Genomic DNA, 18,631 nt, shown 5'->3' with positions numbered 1-18,631 from the left:
AGAGAGAGAGACAGAGAGACAAAGAGACAGAGAGCTTGTGTGCCCATTTCCCAGGTATCTAGTTTCTTCTTGTCAGTGGTTGGTACCATCCCTGCCACCACCTGTATTCAGTATTCCAGCAAGGACTGAGTTTATGATGAAAAGGGCTTTCCAAGGCCCCTGTGGCATAAAACTGAACTCAGAAACTGTAAGCTCCATAATGACAGGGACTCCCCCTAGAATTGAGCTCGAGGCTTTGTGCAGAAGAGGCATTTACTAAACATGACATTGAATTAGCAGCCCCACAGTGTTGCTGGATGATTCCGTTTGCCTTGGCTAACTCACTGACCAGACCCTTGGCATTTCTGTTTGCACTTCATAGGTCCACCCATTCTTTCTCTTCTTCACCAGCCCCAATACCTTCCCTTCTCTTAGATTGTCTAGTTCCCAAGGGAGCAAGGGTTTTCCCGGCAGCGATTTTCAGAAACGCGCATTAAGGCAGACGGTGCTCCACACCATCCCCCAGAAGCTGTATTGATAATACTCTCCCTCATCTCAGGCTCCCAGACTATTACTTGAATTAGCCTTTTGAGTTTCCTGAGCTACCAAGCAGCTCTTAGTATCCAATTTCTAAGCTTTCTCAAAAGTCTGATTTGGGCAGCACCACCCATCAATTCATCTTGCCGGCCCCCAGGTTCTTAGACTTTCTCTTAAATTTTGGTCCCTTCCCTCAGGCTCTCTCCTGTAACCCCAAGAATATCGAGCCCAGTATTCTTTCTCTCCTTTTGGCCACCTTAGTATTCTAACAACCCTCATTTACATATCAATTTTAATTGTCTCACCTTACACAAATGTACTCTAAATTACCATTGTTCTTTTTTTTTGGAGGGTGGGCAGGCAGGATAATTGGGGTTAAGTTACTTGCCCAAGGTCACACAGCTAGTAAGTGTTAAGTGTGTGAGGCCGAATTTGGACTCGGGTCCACCTGACTCCAGGGCTGGTGTTCTATTCATTGGGCCACCTAGCCACCCCAAATTACCATTATTCTAAGGAGGTTATTTTATTTGTTTCTGCTTTGTTTGAGGCCAAATTGGTTCCTTTAGATTTTAGAGATCTCTGCATTCCAAAACACTGAGATTTTGGGAGACTTGATTCTTCCTCATTTTCCTGACCACAATCATCGGATTGCAGATTTAGAATGGGAAGGGACCTTAGAGGCCATCACATCAAACCATGTCATTTTACAGATGAGGAAACTGAGGCACAAAATGATCACATGACTTGTCCAGTGACACATAACTAGTAAGTCTGCAATGCAGGATTTCAGTCAAGGTCTCCCCTATTCCAAGTCCAGTGCCCTATCCACTTTCTAATACTGCCTCATTTGGCTAAACGTTGTTGACATGTGGTTAAAGAGAGGTGATTCATTGGGGTTGTAATTATAGTGACACACGTTTCAATTTGGGACAGCCCACTTGAATGTACTTTCTTGCTATGAGTCTGCAGTGAAAGGTGGGGAGGGACCAAAAGAAAAAAAAAAGAAAAGCTTCAAAGAAATATGACTTGAGCTCTTGGACCTATGTCTAAAGGAACATTAGGTTCATGAAGGACAGGAAGGCTTCCCACCATGGGTATTCACACAGGAAATACTTTCTTACTCCCTCAGTCAGCCCAGCCCTGGTGATACCTTGTGATAGCCCTGTTACAATTCTGTTCCTAACCCACAGCAGAAAAAGAAACTGTTAAAGCAATGGTTTTGGCAAACAGAAATATCCTGTACTCAACTGCTAGGAATCCCATTCTCGTGTTTCAAAAGAAGCAACCATTTTGTAGGGTGGGTACACTCCTAAGCTGTGGTCACATTTCTGATTCAGCCAACAGTCCTGACAATGAATCACAGCTTCTCCGAGGCAGCCCGCTCTTTCCATGCCTGCCATGTAGTTAAGTTCTGTTTGGTCCCCTCTCATCAGACAGTGAACCACATTTTACATCTAATTGCTGGCTGTTAATTGGCAGAAACTGCCTATGAATTTTTGTATGTAATATTTAATTATCCAGGAGTTGTATTAATGCCTAAATATACTGTAGGTCATTTAAAAACAAAATTAATAACCTGAGTCTATATCTCCTTGTTTCAATTCATTACTAACAAAAAGAAAAGGTTTCCTAACTTTTGACCATTTAAAAATTTGCATTTAATTATGTTAGCAGTCATTCAACAAATAGGGGACAGAAATACTGGGAGAATAAATATAAGCTCCTTGAGGACACAGACTGTGATTCTCTAGGGTCTGTGTTGTACAAAGTCTAGAAAGCAGTTGGATAAGGCCACTGAAATGTCACCAAGGTGATCATATGGAAAAATAGTCTTTCGGGGTTGTCTTGACAATAGAATTAGAAACATCTGGTATCGACTTTGGCCATACCTCCTGAGGACTCACCGATGGACAAAATGAAGAAAGAATAGTCTTTCTCTGACCAACGAGATAGCTAAATTGCCATCCACTTTTATTCCTGCACCAACTAGCACAGTCTGACATTGTAAGGACCTAGAGATACTTTGTTACAATGCAGTGATTTCAGTCCATTGAGTGCCTTAGTATCTGGCTTCATTTATGTTTTGTACCTTTGAGTTCCTTTTATATTGCAGTGATTTCTAGAGTATGAAGAGCCTAGAGCAGTTCTCATAAAGACTTTGTGAATTTGAGAAATTGTCATAAAGAAGGCTTGCTTCTCCCTTCACTGTTACAGATGCCAATAAACTCTCCCTGTTTGGATTTTATGCGCATTTCCACCATGGACTGTTTCAATGCCTTCTTTTTGTAGCTTCACAAACCTTATTGTATCCAGTTCTCAATAGTCATTTACCTCTGCTCAGTGCCCAGCGGTTTTCAGAGTTCTAGGCTTTTCTCTTTTTTGTTCCAAGGTTGAGGCAGGTGTTTCTCCAAGATGACTAAAAAAAGTGGTCAATTGAACAACACTTTTGCAAAACCTAATTTGGAAGAAATATCGTTACATGCTTTGTTTGGATAATGTCCTCAGGCATAGGAACAAGGATGAATTTTAATAGGCAACTGACTGTATTTCCAGTTTCCTGTGAGCCCTGGCACCCCACCTACCAGCCTGCATCCTGCCAACCTCCACTTAGAGAATGAAATCGCTCTGTCTGTCCGCTCTATGGCTCTGTAGTCCTGACCTTTGAAGTGGCCTCCCTCTGGGTCCTCAGGACAGCACATTCCTTTCATTTGGCTAGGGTGCATGGAATGAAATGACCATTTCCTCCTGACTGCTAGCTACTGGGGAACCTTCCTAATCATTGTCTTTGGCTTCCCATAAACCTCTAGTCAGAGACATATTTGGATTTTTCCCCCTGCCACTTGCAAATCCTATTTTTATGTATAGCTAAGGGCCCTTAACTTTCAGCTTGTCTTCTACTGGGGGACTGGTGTCTAAGGTCCTGTAATGAGGCCAGATCTGGCCTCTGTAATGCTATTTGTAATAAGAAATCTAAACAGGGAATAGCAGTGAGGCATGACTGGAATGTGTTTCCATTGGAGAAGCCAGTATAGAGAAAAAGTCTAAGCAAAGCCATGTCCAGAAGGCCTTTTCAGCTGGCCAAGACGGAAGACTAATGTTATTGTGTGTTGGCTGTCAAGCTGCCAGCCCTCCCTCACCGATATGTTTTCTCTTATGCTCTCCCTCCCTTTCCCCTGCCCACCTCCTCCGTCTTTTCTCTCTCTCTCCCCCTCCCTCTCCCTTTCTCTCTGTCTATCTGTCTCTCTCTGCCTGTCTCTCTGTCTCTCTCTCTCTCTCTCTCTCTCTCTCTCTCTCTCTCTCTCTCTTTCTGTCTCCTGACTGTTTGCTCAGGTGGACAGTGACACCATTTGGAACGAACTGCACTCGGCTGCTGCTGCACGCATGGCTGTTGGCTGTGTCATCGAGCTGGCTTCCAAAGTGGTCTCGGGAGAGCTGAAGGTGAGGTCTGGGTTACATTATGTGTGGGAAATCCAGAGGAGAAGCTGAAAGGGAGGTGTTTAGATTTGGGGTTTGTGGAGAGTGTGGTACGGTCAGCAAGGACTTGGGGAGCTGCGACCAATGCTATGTACACTAAGGTGTGGCCACCTTAAGAACTCTCTTCAGGGGTTGACTGAAGCTTTTGTGGGGAGAGCTGCACCCTCACAATGCCCACTTTTTCTTTTATTCTTTTTGAACTCAGAGATGATTAGAAAGTGATGGTCCAGGTTAAAATTACCCAGAGTGTATACATATCTGGCAGGCAATTCTGGAATTCACTTTTGAAGGCATTTAAAAAAATCTGATTATTGAGTTGTATATATAACCACAGAATGCCACCCAGAGAGAGCAAAGGTAAGTAGCAGGCGGGCTGGCCATCCAGGGACTGGGGCTTGTTGATGAGGAGGGTAATGGTCCAGACGATGTTTTCCATGAAATGACTTCAAACGGGGACTGAGCTTTACTGTTCTTTGCTTTTATGGTCACTTCTTTTCTCCATCATCTGAAGACAACAATGCACAAGCCCCCACAGTTTCTCCAGTCTAAACAATTTATAAAAATGACGGACCTGACTGAGTCTGAGCTTTTATTTGGTATTTTAGCCGAGCCCTTTCAAGGTGATCCATGTGCGTGCAGGAAAGGGTTCTGGGCCCCAGATCAATGATGCTGTTGTGGGCGTGGCCTTTGGGGCATTCTGGGATGTGGACTTCACAAGTCAAGGTTCAACAACTGATTGAGGCTTGTTGCTAATTGTTTGTGGGAGGGTGTATATGTAGGATGACATATTTTAGGACTCACATTCACTCGTCTATATTTTTCTTAAATCACTGATGGAGTCAAATAAAGTTCAGTTCTTTTCATTCATAGATGGGCAGTATTGTGAATGGATAAGACACTGAACTTGGAGAGGACCAGAGTTCAAATCTTACCTCAGTCATTAGCTACCATTGGGCAAATCACCAAATGTCTTTGGCCTTAGTTTCTTCCCAAGCAAAATGAAGAGAGTGAAAGCACCTCATTCACAGGATTGTTGGGAAGGCTCAAATAAAGCACTATGGAAATATGCATTTTTGTAATGGTGGGTGTCGCCTCTCCTGGTGATAAATGAGTAGTGATTACACCCTCAATCGCAGGGGGCCTTGATGTCCCTCTTAGAGTATACGCAGTGTGTAAACGTGGCCAGATACCAAAGCTCTGCTATGCTTTATGACAGGTACATGACAGGACCCAATTTTCCCCTGTGCTAAGAATTGCTCATCTCCCGGTATTAATGAGATGCTTCATGGGGCAGGATTGCCAGTCATTGTTTATCATCAAGGAAAAATTAGGAAAAAAGTGAGAAGAGCACCTGGGGGAGGTACGAGCTGCACCCCAGCACCGTTTCCTCCTGACCTTTGTGATGAAGAGGTTTTCTTGATGAATACTGGACGGGATCAATTTCAAAATACCCTGGATAACGATGACATCCAGGGACAGATGTTAAGACATCCAGAGAGTCATGACCACCGATGCTCAAAGGGTTTGTCAGTAGTGAACATAGAAGGTGGTCAGGAGAAGGAAGGTGGGCTTTCCCTGTTTAAAATTCAGTTTAGCAAGTGTCCATGAAATGCCTAGAAATCATGGGGTATAGAAATCGACCTTGCCCTACAAGGAAGTAAGGGGGAAGGAGGTAAGGGTAGGGGCATATATGAGAGGACAGACTGGGGGAAGGAGTGATTAGTGTGCTCGCCATCTTGGAGTGGGGGTAGGGGAGAGAGGGGGAAAAATTTGGAACTGAAAATCTTGTGGAAATGAATCTTAAAAACTAAAAATAAGTAAATTCTGGAATAATAAAAAAAGAAATGCCTAGAAATTTCTAAACACTGTCCTAGACACTGAAGTCACAAAAACAGAAACAAAATAATTTTCATTCTCCAGGAGTTTATTTTCTATTGAGGGAATAGCATGGGCACAGAAAAGCAAATGAAAACACATGTATGTGTGTGCGTGCGCGTGCGCACACACACACACACACACACGGTATGGTGCTGAAGAAGTGCCAAGTCAGATGTTGGGGTGGGGCAGGGCAAAGGTAACTTCGTAAAGGTCTTCCCTAGGAAAATGTCCTGAAACAGTTAGGGATTTGAAGAGTCAGAGGTGAGGAGGGATGACACACCAGCTATGGAGAGCAGCCTGTTTTAAGTAGTGGAAGTGGGAGATGGAGCATCATGAGCAGGGAATGGCCAGTAGGCCTGTTTGGATGGAACATAGGAGGAAAATGTGAAGTTAGCCTGGGCAGAGAGTTTAAATGTGAAAGGGGAGTTTGTATCTTATCCTGGAAGCTGTGGGGAGCCACAGAAGGTTTTTGAGCCACGGAACTAGTGGGAGGTTAATCATTAAATCAGAAATGTTCAGGAGGAGAATGCTTGAGGTGTCATGGAAAGAGCCATGAGTGGGCTCAGCAGAATTCTATCCAATGCTGCCTCTATTCTTTCTTACTTTATTGGCAATTTCCAGTGAGTGTTTTAACCTCACCAAAGCACAAGGACTTTTCCCGACTAGGTGCTTCCTAAGTCTTGATTGAATTGAGTTAGTACAGGAAAAAGAGCTTTCCCAGATGAGTGCCTCCCTCTGGACTGTGCTTCCAAGGAGTGTGGAACAGACATGATCACAGCCTTCCAGGAGCAAAGCACCTAGAATGGCTAGTGTCAGTAAGGGCAGTTTTGGAGAGGGCACACTGACAGACAGACAGCTGTGTAAACACTCACAAGCTATTTACTTGAAGCCCAGCTGGGAAGGCAAAACTACCCTCCATTACCCACACCAGAGGATTCTAAGAAGGTAAGAAGGACACAATAATCTGTGCTGAGCTTGGAAATCCATTGCAAGGATGATGATGATGATGATGATGATTTTTTTTGCATTTTTTTAACTCCTTAGTGATTCATTACTAAATCTAATGTTAAAGTTGTGAATAGGGGTGGCCAGGTAGCACAGCAAGTAAGAGCACCAGCTCCAGTGTTGAGAAGACCTGGAGATCGAATCCCAGGCTCAGACACTTAGCACCCACCCAGAAACACCTGGCCGTGTAACCTTGAGCGAGTTACTTAACCCCAATTGCTTAGGGGCAGCCAAGTGGCTCAGCAAGTAAGAGCGCCGGCTCCAGTGTCGGGATAACCTAGATCAAATCCGGGCTCAGATAGTCAGCACCACACCCAGAAATAACTGGCCGCGTAACCTTGAGCAAGTTACTGAACCCCGATTGCTTTAAAAAAAAAAAGTTGTGAATATTTCTTGAGCTCATGCTCAAATATGGAAAACAAGAAATGGGGATTGGGAGGGGAGCAAAAGGATGCAATATTGTGTACAATCATAGAATTATGGAATTTCAAAGCTGGAAGAAGTAATTTGGTCCTGTCCAGATAGACCTGAACAAAAATTCTTCCCATAAATAATTTGTAGGTAGTCAATGAATCAATCAATCAACATTTTAAGGGTCTGAAGTATTCCAGGCTCTCTGCCAGATATGCAGGATACAGAAACAAAATAATAATGTTAAGAACAAGAAATAGTCCTCAAAGTATTTAAAATCTAGAGAAGGATACAACATGTATGAATCATCACAAAATAAATATAAGGAGATTTGAGAGGAAAGATCATTCCCCAATGGATGGGCATCCCCTCAATTTCCAGTTCTTTGCCACTACAAAGAGAGCTGCTATAAATATTTTTGTACATATAGGTCCCATTTAAAAAAAATCTTTGGGGAGGCTAGGTAGCGCAGTCAATAGAGCACCGGCCCTGGAGTCAGGAGGACCTGAGTTCAAATTTAGTCTCAGACACTTGACACACTTACTAACCATGTGACTTTGGGCAAGTCACTTAACCCAGTTGCCCTCCAAAAAGCAAACAAACAAACAAACAAAACAAAACTTTGGAATACAGACCCATTTATCTTATTAAAGTATGTTCTTTTAATCATTCATTAAACCTGCATTTATTAAACACCTACTGTGTGCTAAGCACTTTGATAGTTTCTGGTAATAAAAATAAAGTAAAAATAAATAAATACAAGACAGACCCTGCCCTCAAGGCACTAAAATCCTACAGACTGAGAATGAAAGGAACATGAGTAAATAAACACAAATGCAGGTAAAGCAAATAAAAAATGGGTAAATTGAAAAACTGCTTTGAGAGGAAACTCCTTCTGTGCCCACACAACCCATGCCACTCTTGGGTAATTCAAATGCTCAGGAAGTTTTTTTCTTTTACCCCCACTACCCTCCCCCAAGTCTAGATTAGCTGTCCTGAAACCTGCTTCTTTACTCCTATGTCAAACAAAGCAGAACGAGCTTAATATGTTTTTCATCATGATCATCATCTTCTTCATCATCATCATCATCATCAACCTCATCATCCTCTTCTTCATCACCACCACCATCGTCATCATCCTCAGTTTTCCTTGTTTCCCTTTCCAGTCATGGACTATGAACTTTATGAGGACAAGGGTTGTCTCTTGCCTAAAATCACGCGCCCCCCAATGCCTCCATATCATGGGACTCTGCAGACATGCTTTTAAACAGTGGCAGCAGAAACAACAAAAAGAGCCCATGTATTCCAAAAATTAGTATTGGTGATTAAGGAAGCTCCTTAGGAAAAGAAAATGAAAATTAAAAAGTTCATTCTTTTCCTTGTGAGAATTTATGAAATATGTAAACAAAAATCTTCTCAATCCTGCCCCAGTGCCTCAGAACAGACCAGTGGGAGGAAGATTATGACTCTTCCCACCGTTTGACTGTGATCCTTTGGGTAAGATGGAGGCCTGTGAAGCCTCACCCCCTGACTGGGTGCGGCCTCCCCCCCACCCAGGCCCTGTCCATTGATCTGCTGATGAGCCCTAGCTCCCTACCCCACCCCTAGGTCTTGGCCATCTTGATGAGCTCTTCAAGTATGTGGGCCTTTCCATTGTCACTGAAATAGAACTTTCCTTAATATATTTATTATCTTTGCTAATTAGAGTGTGAGCTCTTTGAGAGTAGAGAATGTCTTGCTTTTTCTAGGTGTGTCTCTAGTATTTAGCACAGTTCCTGACACATGGTAAGTACTTACTAAGTTCTTATTGACTGGCTGCTAAGGTGTCATGGACAAGTCAGTTCAGCTTAATATTCCTGTTTCTTTCTCTGTAAATACCTGCTTATTTCATAGGACTGTTGCGCAAATTATTTGAGATCTTGTGTATGAAGTGTTTGTAAACTTCATAGCACTCTTTAAGAACCCATTCATTTAGTGATAGTAAGGTGCTTAAAGGAAGGATGGACCCAAACGCTTGAGAAAAAAAGCCTCAGATCTCATTATTATCAAAAACTAGTCTACTCAGAAAATCTGAATAATACTGAATCATAAGCTTACTTTACTTTGTCTATGTGTTCAATGAGAATAATATCCACATATTTCAAGAAAAAGGCAAGAGAACAGAACCGGCAGGATTTTTATGAACAAAATTCTGCTGCAGTCATTTATCTTTACAATTAAAATTTTACCAAAAAGCATAGAAATTGAAAGATCCACCTCTTCTTATTGTTTGCTGACTCCTTAAAAAATGATTTGGTTGTGGTAAAATTCTCACTTAAAGGATGTTCTTCAAAAAAATGCATCCTCAGCATATGACCCAACCATATAAAATTCCCTGAAAGAAGCAACAAGAGATGCCTTGGCTCAATGGCCTAATTATTAACATTTACCAAGTAATAAAATATGCATATGTGCCCTCCTTCCTTCCTTCTCATTGGACACTGTCATCAAGACTAATTTTCATTTAAATGGAAAACAGGTTTCCTTCGAGAAGGCAGATTTCCATTAGATGATCTTGTTTGTCTCTGACATTATGTTAATTGTATCAACCTTTGGAATATGGAGGAACTTTCTAAATGAGATCTCTAATGACTCAAAAGAGTTTGGTCTAAGTATCCACACAGAGAAAAGAAGAATAGAAGAAGGCCTTTTGTCCCAAATGTGGCATGTGGTTGAATGGACAGCTGAACCATAGAGTTCATCCATCAATAGTATGTATTTCTTGGAGAGATAGTGATGGACATTGAGCCAAGGAAAAAAATTGATCAAGAGGAGGACAGATTGCATTGCCTTTGGGAAATTGTTCAGTTTTTTAATGACCATTAGCTTCTCTCTGAAACAGGCTGACCGTTTTAAATCATTCTTGCCATAACGATACATGGTTCTAGTCCATGGAATATCAAGTCTCTGGAAAATGAAAGGTCAGTACCATCCAAAGGGGAATGAAAGGTAAATGGATGTTCAGTCAGTTTGCTCATGGCAGATAAGTGCTTCCATATTTAACTTCAAGATCTCATAATCTGGTGAGTGCTTAGCCCAGCATTGGTTGGGGGCGCACAAGTAGAGGATGGACACGTAGGCTTTAATTTATTACCAATGAGGAATTGTGTGGGATAGCTTGATGTAAAGGGTGCCATCAGAGACAAGAGAAGGTGTGACTGGCACCCCATATCAAGACGTAGGGAAAACCTAAGGCCTTAACTCACATGTTCCATTGGGATCCAGGTAACGTCATGAAGGGTGGCAGAGACATGAGTCACATAGGACAGATGGGATATGGACAAGATACGCATAGAGCTACAGCAAGGAAAGAATGTTCATGTCAATGAAATGTCAGATCTACTGAATTGTGGGACTGTTTTAATGCACTTCTCTTAGAAATATAAATCATCAAAATATCATCGATTACATGACATTTCAACAATAGTCTGGAGAAATATTCAACTTAAGAAGTCTCAACTGATTTTGTTGCTGTAAATCTTGTGGGCAGAGATAACTAGACACGTATGGGGTTGGAGTTAAATACGATCTGAGTGATGGGAGGTGCCGACCGGTGCTTTCGTGGATTTTGTTGGACAGTGAGGGAGGAGGCTATGTACGTGGAGAGGAAGCTACACAAGAATCTCCAGTGAGCCCCACACTTAGACTTCTGTAACACAAGAGACTCTACGAGGGCTTGTTACTAACTGGGAGATAATAATTATAATGATAAAAATGACATGATGATAATAACCAGCATAAAGTAACACTTTAAAGTGACATTACAAATATTATCTCATTTTATCCTCACAACAATTCCGGGGCTAGATGCTATTATTATCTCCATTTTACAGATGAGGAAACTGAGGCAGGTTGGGACTGCCCAGGGCCACAGAGCTAGGAAATGTCTGAGGCCAGATGTGAGCCCCGGATTTCCTGGCTCTGGGTCCAGCACTCTGTGAGGTAGTGTCCCCCAGCTGCCTATCAGCTGAGGGGATGAAAGCAGTCTGGTAATGGCTTAATGTAACAATAATATTAATACTGATAATAATGATGGCTAACATTTATATAGCACTATGTGTCAGACCCTGTGCTAAGTACTTTACAATTGTTATTTCAACAAAGAACAATTGTGCGTTTTGTATTTCAGTTCACTGATAAAGCACAATGTTATTCTTTAAAAGAACATCATGATTTCTGAAAATTGCTACTCAAATTACATCACAAAATGTCTTTTGTCTACTCCTGCTCTCAGAAAACCAACTGGCTGCCAGTGGTTTTGGAGCTTTCCAAGAAACCATCTGTCATTTTGTGCTCCAGTGTAGGACTTTACATCGGTTACGCCTCTGTGACGTCAGAGAAGGGGCTCGATGAAAATCATCGTAATGGTCCCCATAAATCAAAGCAACCCCCAAGCAGGCCCCTGAAAGTTTTGCTTGTTTCCTTTTCTAGTACATCATGCTGTGAGCCTTTGGAGTCTGGTCGGTCAGAGTTTATCTTCTGTTCTCAGATCTATAATTGGGATGTGGAGGGGTCTCAGAGCTCCAGAGGCAGGGCTGATGCTGACCAAGAGCTTGGCGCCCAGCAGGGAGCAGTGGGGGAAGGTGCCAGACTTGCCCTGCCTCATTTCATCTGGGCTCCACCATTTCCTTCTGTCTCTGTAACCGGAGGTAAGACATTCCACCCTCTGGGGAGGGCTCCTCACCTGCAGAATGCGACTGCCTCTTCATGCCCTTCCTGCTAGAAATGTCTGATGATCTGATCTCATGTGGGCAGCATGGGGCAGCAGATGGAAGTCAGATCACTAGCCAGGAAGACCCAGTTTTGAATCTTACACGTCAATTATTCTCTCTGAGCCTCAGTTTCCTTATATGTAAAAATAAGTGTGAAGTACAATACCCAGGTTGTTGTGAGGCCCAATGAGAGAGCAATGGGTCAACCTGAGCGTGCTATATAATGACTGATATAACCGGAAGTCATAATAGTAATATGTTTATATAGTGATTTAAAATATGCAAGTCATTTTACAGATAATTTCTCAAAATTGATTCATAATAACCCTATAAGGAAGGCAACATGCCATGACCTAGCTTGGCAGTTAATTGGGTCTGGGGTCAGGAAGACCTGATTTCAAATCTGACCTCAGAATCCTAATAGCTTTAGAACCTGTGCAAGTAACTTAACCTCTGTTTGCCTCAGTCTCCTCAACTGTAAAGTGGGAATAATAATAGCACTTATCCCTCAGGATTGCTGTGAAGACCAAATAAAATAATAGATGTAAAGTGCTTAGCACAGTGCTTGGAACTATGTGAATTTGAGCTATTGTGTGTGTGTGTGTGTGTGTGTGTACACACACACACATACCTAGGCACACAGGCCTATACCTACATATTTAACATACATACACACATTTAGAAAATATACAGGCCTCGAGGTCATATGTGTTTTTCTAGGTTCTTTGGTGGGGCGTTTTGACAGAGTTCAAGTTTTACAGAATAAGTCCTTTTATTAAGGGGATTTGTTCTGTGAAGTTTGGATTCAGTCAAAGGTCCGCATTTGAGAACCTAAAGGGTCTCATGTGGCCTTTACGCTGCTGGTTCCCCACCCCTGTTATATACCATATTAAGTAATATATAGTATATTATATAATATATTACATATTTATGCTTATATATTAATATACTACATGATATATTATACTTATAATCTACTATATATTGCAATATAACAATATACTTATGTTAATACTATACTTATAATATGGCACATATAATTAATATATGATATATAGCATAGTGTAAGTAATATACATTATTGATATATTAACAATAGAAAGCATTGTGATAGTGAATTATTCTATATAGTATATATAATATATCCCATTGTATGTCATATCTAAAATAACATATTATGTATTTTATGAAATCAGAACTGCAAGAGGAGATTTGATTGTTTTTTTTGGGGGGGTAAATTCATATTTCCTCAGAGAATCACCAAACCCCCAATTTATAAGGAAATGCATAGGTCATCGAGACTGAACAATAGTCAGAACATGAATTCTATCTAGAAATGGAAAGATAATTAAATTTGGAATTGGGGGATTTGGTTCACCTCCCAATTCTGTGATACCCAACTTGTGCAACCTTGAGCAGATTCTTTCCATTCTTTTGACACTCTTTCCTCTTGTGTATAATGAAGGGTTTGAACTACTTAGTTGACCTCTAAGGAACCTTCTATTTCTTTCTTTCTTTTTTTTAATGAGTAAACTCATTTATTCAAGCAACTATTTTCAAACAGATCTTTTTCTTCTTTTCTTTTTCTTCCCTATTTCTTTTTTTTAATTAATTAATTTTTTTTGCTTTTAGTTTACAAGATTCAGTTCCACAATCCCTTGAGCTTCAAATTTTCTCCCCTTCCCTTCCCCTCCCCTCCACCCATGGTGGCATGCAATTAAATATAGGATCTGCAAATACCTTTACATTAAACATTAGATTGCAAATAAGGATTATAACCAATGGAATGAACAATGGGAAAAAAGAAACAAAACAAAACAAGAAAAAGAAAGAGAGCCGGTAGTTTGCTTCAATTTTCATTCAACCTCTGTAATTCTTCCTTTAGATGTGGACATCTCTTTCTATCACGAGTCTTTTGGAGTTGTTTTATAGCCCTGCATTGCTGAGAAGAGCCCAGTCTATCAAAGTTGGTCGTCACACATATGTTGGGTCTGTAATTGTGTACAAATTTATCCTGGGAAGCTTCTATTTCTAAATCCCTGTTTCTGTTATTCCCAAGGAAGATGAACTCACTGCCTCTGGAGACAATCTATTTTTTTCCCCCAAAGGCTCCAAATTTTAACACATTTTTCTTCTAATTAAGTTGATATCTACTTCTTTTGTAATTTCCACCCACTGGTCCTTATTCCATCTTCTAGAACCAAGCAGAAAAAGCCAAATCTCTTTACCATGTGAAACTCAAATTTTGTAGGCAGCTTTCACATCTCCTTAAGTATTCTGTGTTTCAGATTAAGCATCCTGATTTCCTCCAACCAGTCTTCCTAAGACTGATGATTGCTTAATGTCTTCTTATTTCTGCTACCTCCTCTGATCACAAACTGGCTTACTATGGTCCCTACTAAAATATGATGGATGTCTGTAACTGAGCCTAATGCCACAGATGACTGAACACAGCATTGGTCACTTCTTGGGTATGGACACTCTCCTATTACAAGGTGACCCAAGTTCACATTCATTTTTTTCTCTTTTTTTTCACATTCATTTTTGATACCATGTCCTATGGTTTTCAGTAAACCCCATGGGTCTTTTGTGCCTAATGTTTTCTACCCATATTTTCCCAATCCCTTCCTATACTTCTCTAGTTAATTGTTTGAACCCAGCTTTAGGACTTTATGTTTTTACATTTCCCAGTGAAAGACCATATTTACTGCCTAAGGATCTGCTCAGAGAAGTTCAGAAAGGCCAATTGCTAAGTTGACCATTATACAATGACTTATTTTTTCATTATATTGAACCATCAATCATATAAAAATAAAAAGAAAGCCTTCAGTCTTGTGCACCCCATTTCTATCAATTCATTGATGGTGAAGGAGGAGTGACAGAAAATGGGACCAGAGGTTCCAATTGTCCTACAGTTTTACAAACTATCTCTGTGCATTAATTGAAGCAGGAGAAGTCTAGAGGAATTGTTATTGTTGTTAACCTCAGTCCTGAAGGAACTGAGCTAGATCCATGTTGACATTCAGACTAGAAGGTATAGGTGAGGAATCAAAATGGCAAGAAGGTCTCCTCAGAAATGTCAGCAACATGGAATTCAGGAAATACGTCTCATTGTTTCCTGAAGGCACAAAGCCTCATATTACAGGACACTCAGTCATCTCATCTCCTCATGTTCATCATGTGCAAAATCAAGGAAACTGCTACGAAGATGACTGAAACTAGGTGTCCACATTTATTGGAGAGCCTAAAGAAATGTAGTGATCCTGGGCAACGTCCTTTAAAAGATCTTGGCCAGCATTGTTCTTCTGTGACCTCAGGCTGAAGGTAATTGTGGCAAGTGCAGAGAAAATACTGCAGAAAATATGGGCCTTGATCAAGAAAGAGCAGTGCAAAGTTTAGAAGAAGTGTCAGATCTGGATGGTGGGAGCCCTCCAAGAAGGAATCCGAAAGAACTGGGTGTGATATGCACTGAAAGATATGACAAATTAAATTTCTAAGAGGTAAAGAGGATTTTTGATGTCAGCCTTGGTTTTTAGGTACTAGAACAAAGCCTGTTGCACAGCTGGTGATTGATAATGTTTGTTGATTGACTGGTTTGGTATCTCCAGGTCCCTGTTCATTTACTGACAAAGAATAGGATTTGACAACAAATGCATCTTATTTTGCATATTCTTGAAGTGCCTGCACAGAGCATGAACTTCATCAGAATGGCCTGCAAGAACTCAAGGTTACTTTTTGCACATAATGCACCATTGGAGGAGAATGTCATTGGAGGATACCTCCAATCATCCCCATAAATAATATTCTGGAATCGTCTGTGACCATTTTCAGCTCATGCTTTGCAATGCTTAAAGGTCCTTCTGAAGGTTTCTTTGCATTTCCTTTTCAAGATGTCAGCCTCGGCAGCACTGTGCTCAGGAAGGGAAGCACATAAGCACCATCTCCTTTTAATTTGCCAAATTTGAAACAGAAGACAGGGCTGCAATAAACTGTGGGTCCCAGCCAGGGCTGGCCTGCCTAATCCCTATTGTCTTAAAGCTTTCCTTTAGCTAAGAGCCAGTTGTGCCACAGTGCACAGGACAGAAGGACAACGTACTGACACTCCCTAAACCCTCCAGTTACAGTGAGACAAAGTTGGGCAATGCTGGGAAAGAGGAATTCTCCTGTCTCCATGGGGGCACATAAGTGCACAGAATTATCCTTTCAGTAAGTGGGGTGATTTACCTGAATTAAAACAGTTTCAAAGGCACATTCTCCCCTAAACTCCAACTGGATACATTCCTGGGCTGGTGCCTTGTGGTACATCAGCCCACATCAGAGTCAAAACAAGTTGGCTGATTGCAATCATATCCAACTGTGTTTCCTGCTGATGCCTTCTGGGTAAGGGAAACTTCATCATCTGTCTAGGGATTCTTTGCTCATTGTCCTGCTTTGTCTTCCTTCAACCACAACCCCCAACCCCAGCCCCCAGACCTTAGATTCAGTGCCATTTGTTAAGAATCACAGCAGTAGAGTGAGAGAGTTGATGGATTTGGAGTCAGAGGAGGAGACTGAATTGTAGCTTGGCTACTTACTAGCTCAGTGGGAGTGGGGGGAAATTACTGAGGAAGATTTTAATCTAAGAAAACAGAAACTTCCTAATAATTAGAGGAGCCATCAAAGTGTGTTGGACTCTCTGAATATGTCAGGGATTTTTCCCTCATCAGAGGTCTTTAAGCAAAAACTAGATGGGTACAAGTTGGGATGTTTGAGCAGAGATTTTTCAGGTTTGTTTGGACTTGCTGGTGTCCGGTGCACCTACTATGTGTGCACTACTGTGCTAGGTGCTACGGATGCAAAGAGAAAAATGAAATGGAAATTTGATTATTTGAATAGGGAGATATATCATGTAACTTGATAGGTTTATACTTGATGAATTAAGTGAGAAATAAACACCCACAGGTGGGGCATCAAGAACATCTTACCAGGGGATGAGATATATTTCTATCCCATACTGTGTCTATATTATTCCCACTTTGAACCAATTCTTATGTAAGGTTTAAGTGTTGCCCTGTACCTACCCTTATTTCCCCCTCCCCTGCAAAAGCTTTTCCTATTCCACCTCTTTTATGTGAGATAATTTCCCTCATTCTTTCTCTCCCTTCCTTCTCACAGTGCATCCCTCTTTCTCATCTCTCAATTTTATTTTTTGAAAACCATTCCATCATAGTCAATTCATATCCTTGCCCTCTCTCTATGTATACTCCTTTTTAACTGCTATAATAATGACAATACTCTTAGGAGTTAACAAATATAATCTTCCCACATAGGAATGTAAACAGTTTATCCTTATTGAATCCCTTTTGATTTCTCTTTCATGTTTACTTTTTTATGCTTCTCTTGAGTCTTGTATTTGAAAGTCAAATGTTCTATTCAGCTTCGGTCTTTTCATCAGGAATGCTTAAAGGTTCTCTATTTTTATTAAATGTCTGTTTGATGCAGTGGCTAGGTGGTGCAGTGAATAGAGCACTGGCTCTGGAGTCAGGAGGACTGGAGTTCAAATGTGACCTCATACACTTAACACTTACTAGCCATGTGACCTTGGGCAAGTCACTTAACCCTGATTGCCCTGCCTTCCTCCTCCAAAAAAAGAGTAAAAAGAAAATGTTCTTTTGATTATACTCAGTTTTCTGAGGTAGGTTATTCTTGGCTGTAATCCTATCTCCTTTGCTTTCCAGAATATTATATTCCATACCCTTTGCTCTTTTAACGTAGAAAGCTGCTTAATCTCATATGATCCTGACTGTGGCTCCATGATATTTGAATTGTTTCTTTCTGACTGCTTGAAATATTTTCTCCTTTTCCTAATAGTTCTTAAATTTGGCTGTAATATCCCTGGGAGGTTTTACTTTGGAATCTCTTTTAGGTGATAAGTAGATTATTTTTATTTTGATCTTACCTTCTGGTTCTAGGATACTGGGGAAGTTTCCCTTTAAAATTTCTTGAAGTATGATGTCTAGACTCTTTTTCTAATCATGACCTTTTGGTAACCCATCAATTCTGAAATTATCTCTTCTTGATCTATTTTCCAGGTCAGGTTTTTTTTTTCACTGAGACATTTCACATAATTTTAAAAAAATTATTTTGACTTTGTTTTAATATTTCTTGATGTTTTATGTAGTCATTAATTCTACTTGTCCAACTCTAATTTTTTAGGAATTATTTTCTTCAGTGAGGTTTTGTACCTTGTCTTTAATTTGGCCAATTCTGATTTTTAAAGACATTTTCTTCAGTATATCTTTGTGCCTTTTTTTACCATTTAGCCAATTCTTTTTTTAAAGATGTTATAGTCTTCAGTATTTTTGATGCCTCTTTTACCGAGCTGTTGACTCCGTTTTCATAATTTTCTTTCATCGCTCTTTTCTTTTCCCAGTTTTCCTCTACCTTTCTTATTTGATTTTGAAAAATATTTAAGTTCTTCCAAGAAGTCTTTTTTAGCTTGTGTCCAAACATTGTGTCCACATTTTTATGTGTCTTAGCTTTTGTTTCTTATCTTGTATCTACATTTTTCCTTGAGGCTTTGCTTGTAGGGTTTTCTTTTGACATTGTTATCTTCC

The 18,631-nt window shown here is 40.6% G+C and overlaps 1 protein-coding gene across 3 annotated transcripts in view; it reads left to right on the top strand.

Annotated features, from left to right (window-relative positions):
- LOC138161813 (histone deacetylase 9-like) overlaps window positions 1–18,631 on the top strand; it is a 139,401-nt gene that overhangs the window by 94,555 nt on the left and 26,215 nt on the right. For 2 of the 3 annotated variants that reach the window (XM_069088758.1, XM_069088757.1), the window contains exon 6: window positions 3,847–3,954. In XM_069088758.1, the coding sequence (XP_068944859.1) occupies window positions 3,847–3,954 (108 nt within the window). Of the gene's footprint in view, window positions 1–3,846; window positions 3,955–5,206; window positions 5,861–18,631 lie in introns of those variants that run through there. The other variant, XM_069088759.1, reaches the window with a different exon arrangement.

This window comes from Petaurus breviceps, unplaced genomic scaffold (assembly GCF_028583685.1).
Source record: "Petaurus breviceps papuanus isolate PSGF00001 unplaced genomic scaffold, PetGlider_PUasm1.0 185, whole genome shotgun sequence".
NCBI lineage: Eukaryota > Metazoa > Chordata > Mammalia > Diprotodontia > Petauridae > Petaurus > Petaurus breviceps.
This window is presented reverse-complemented; position numbering and strand designations above follow the sequence as displayed.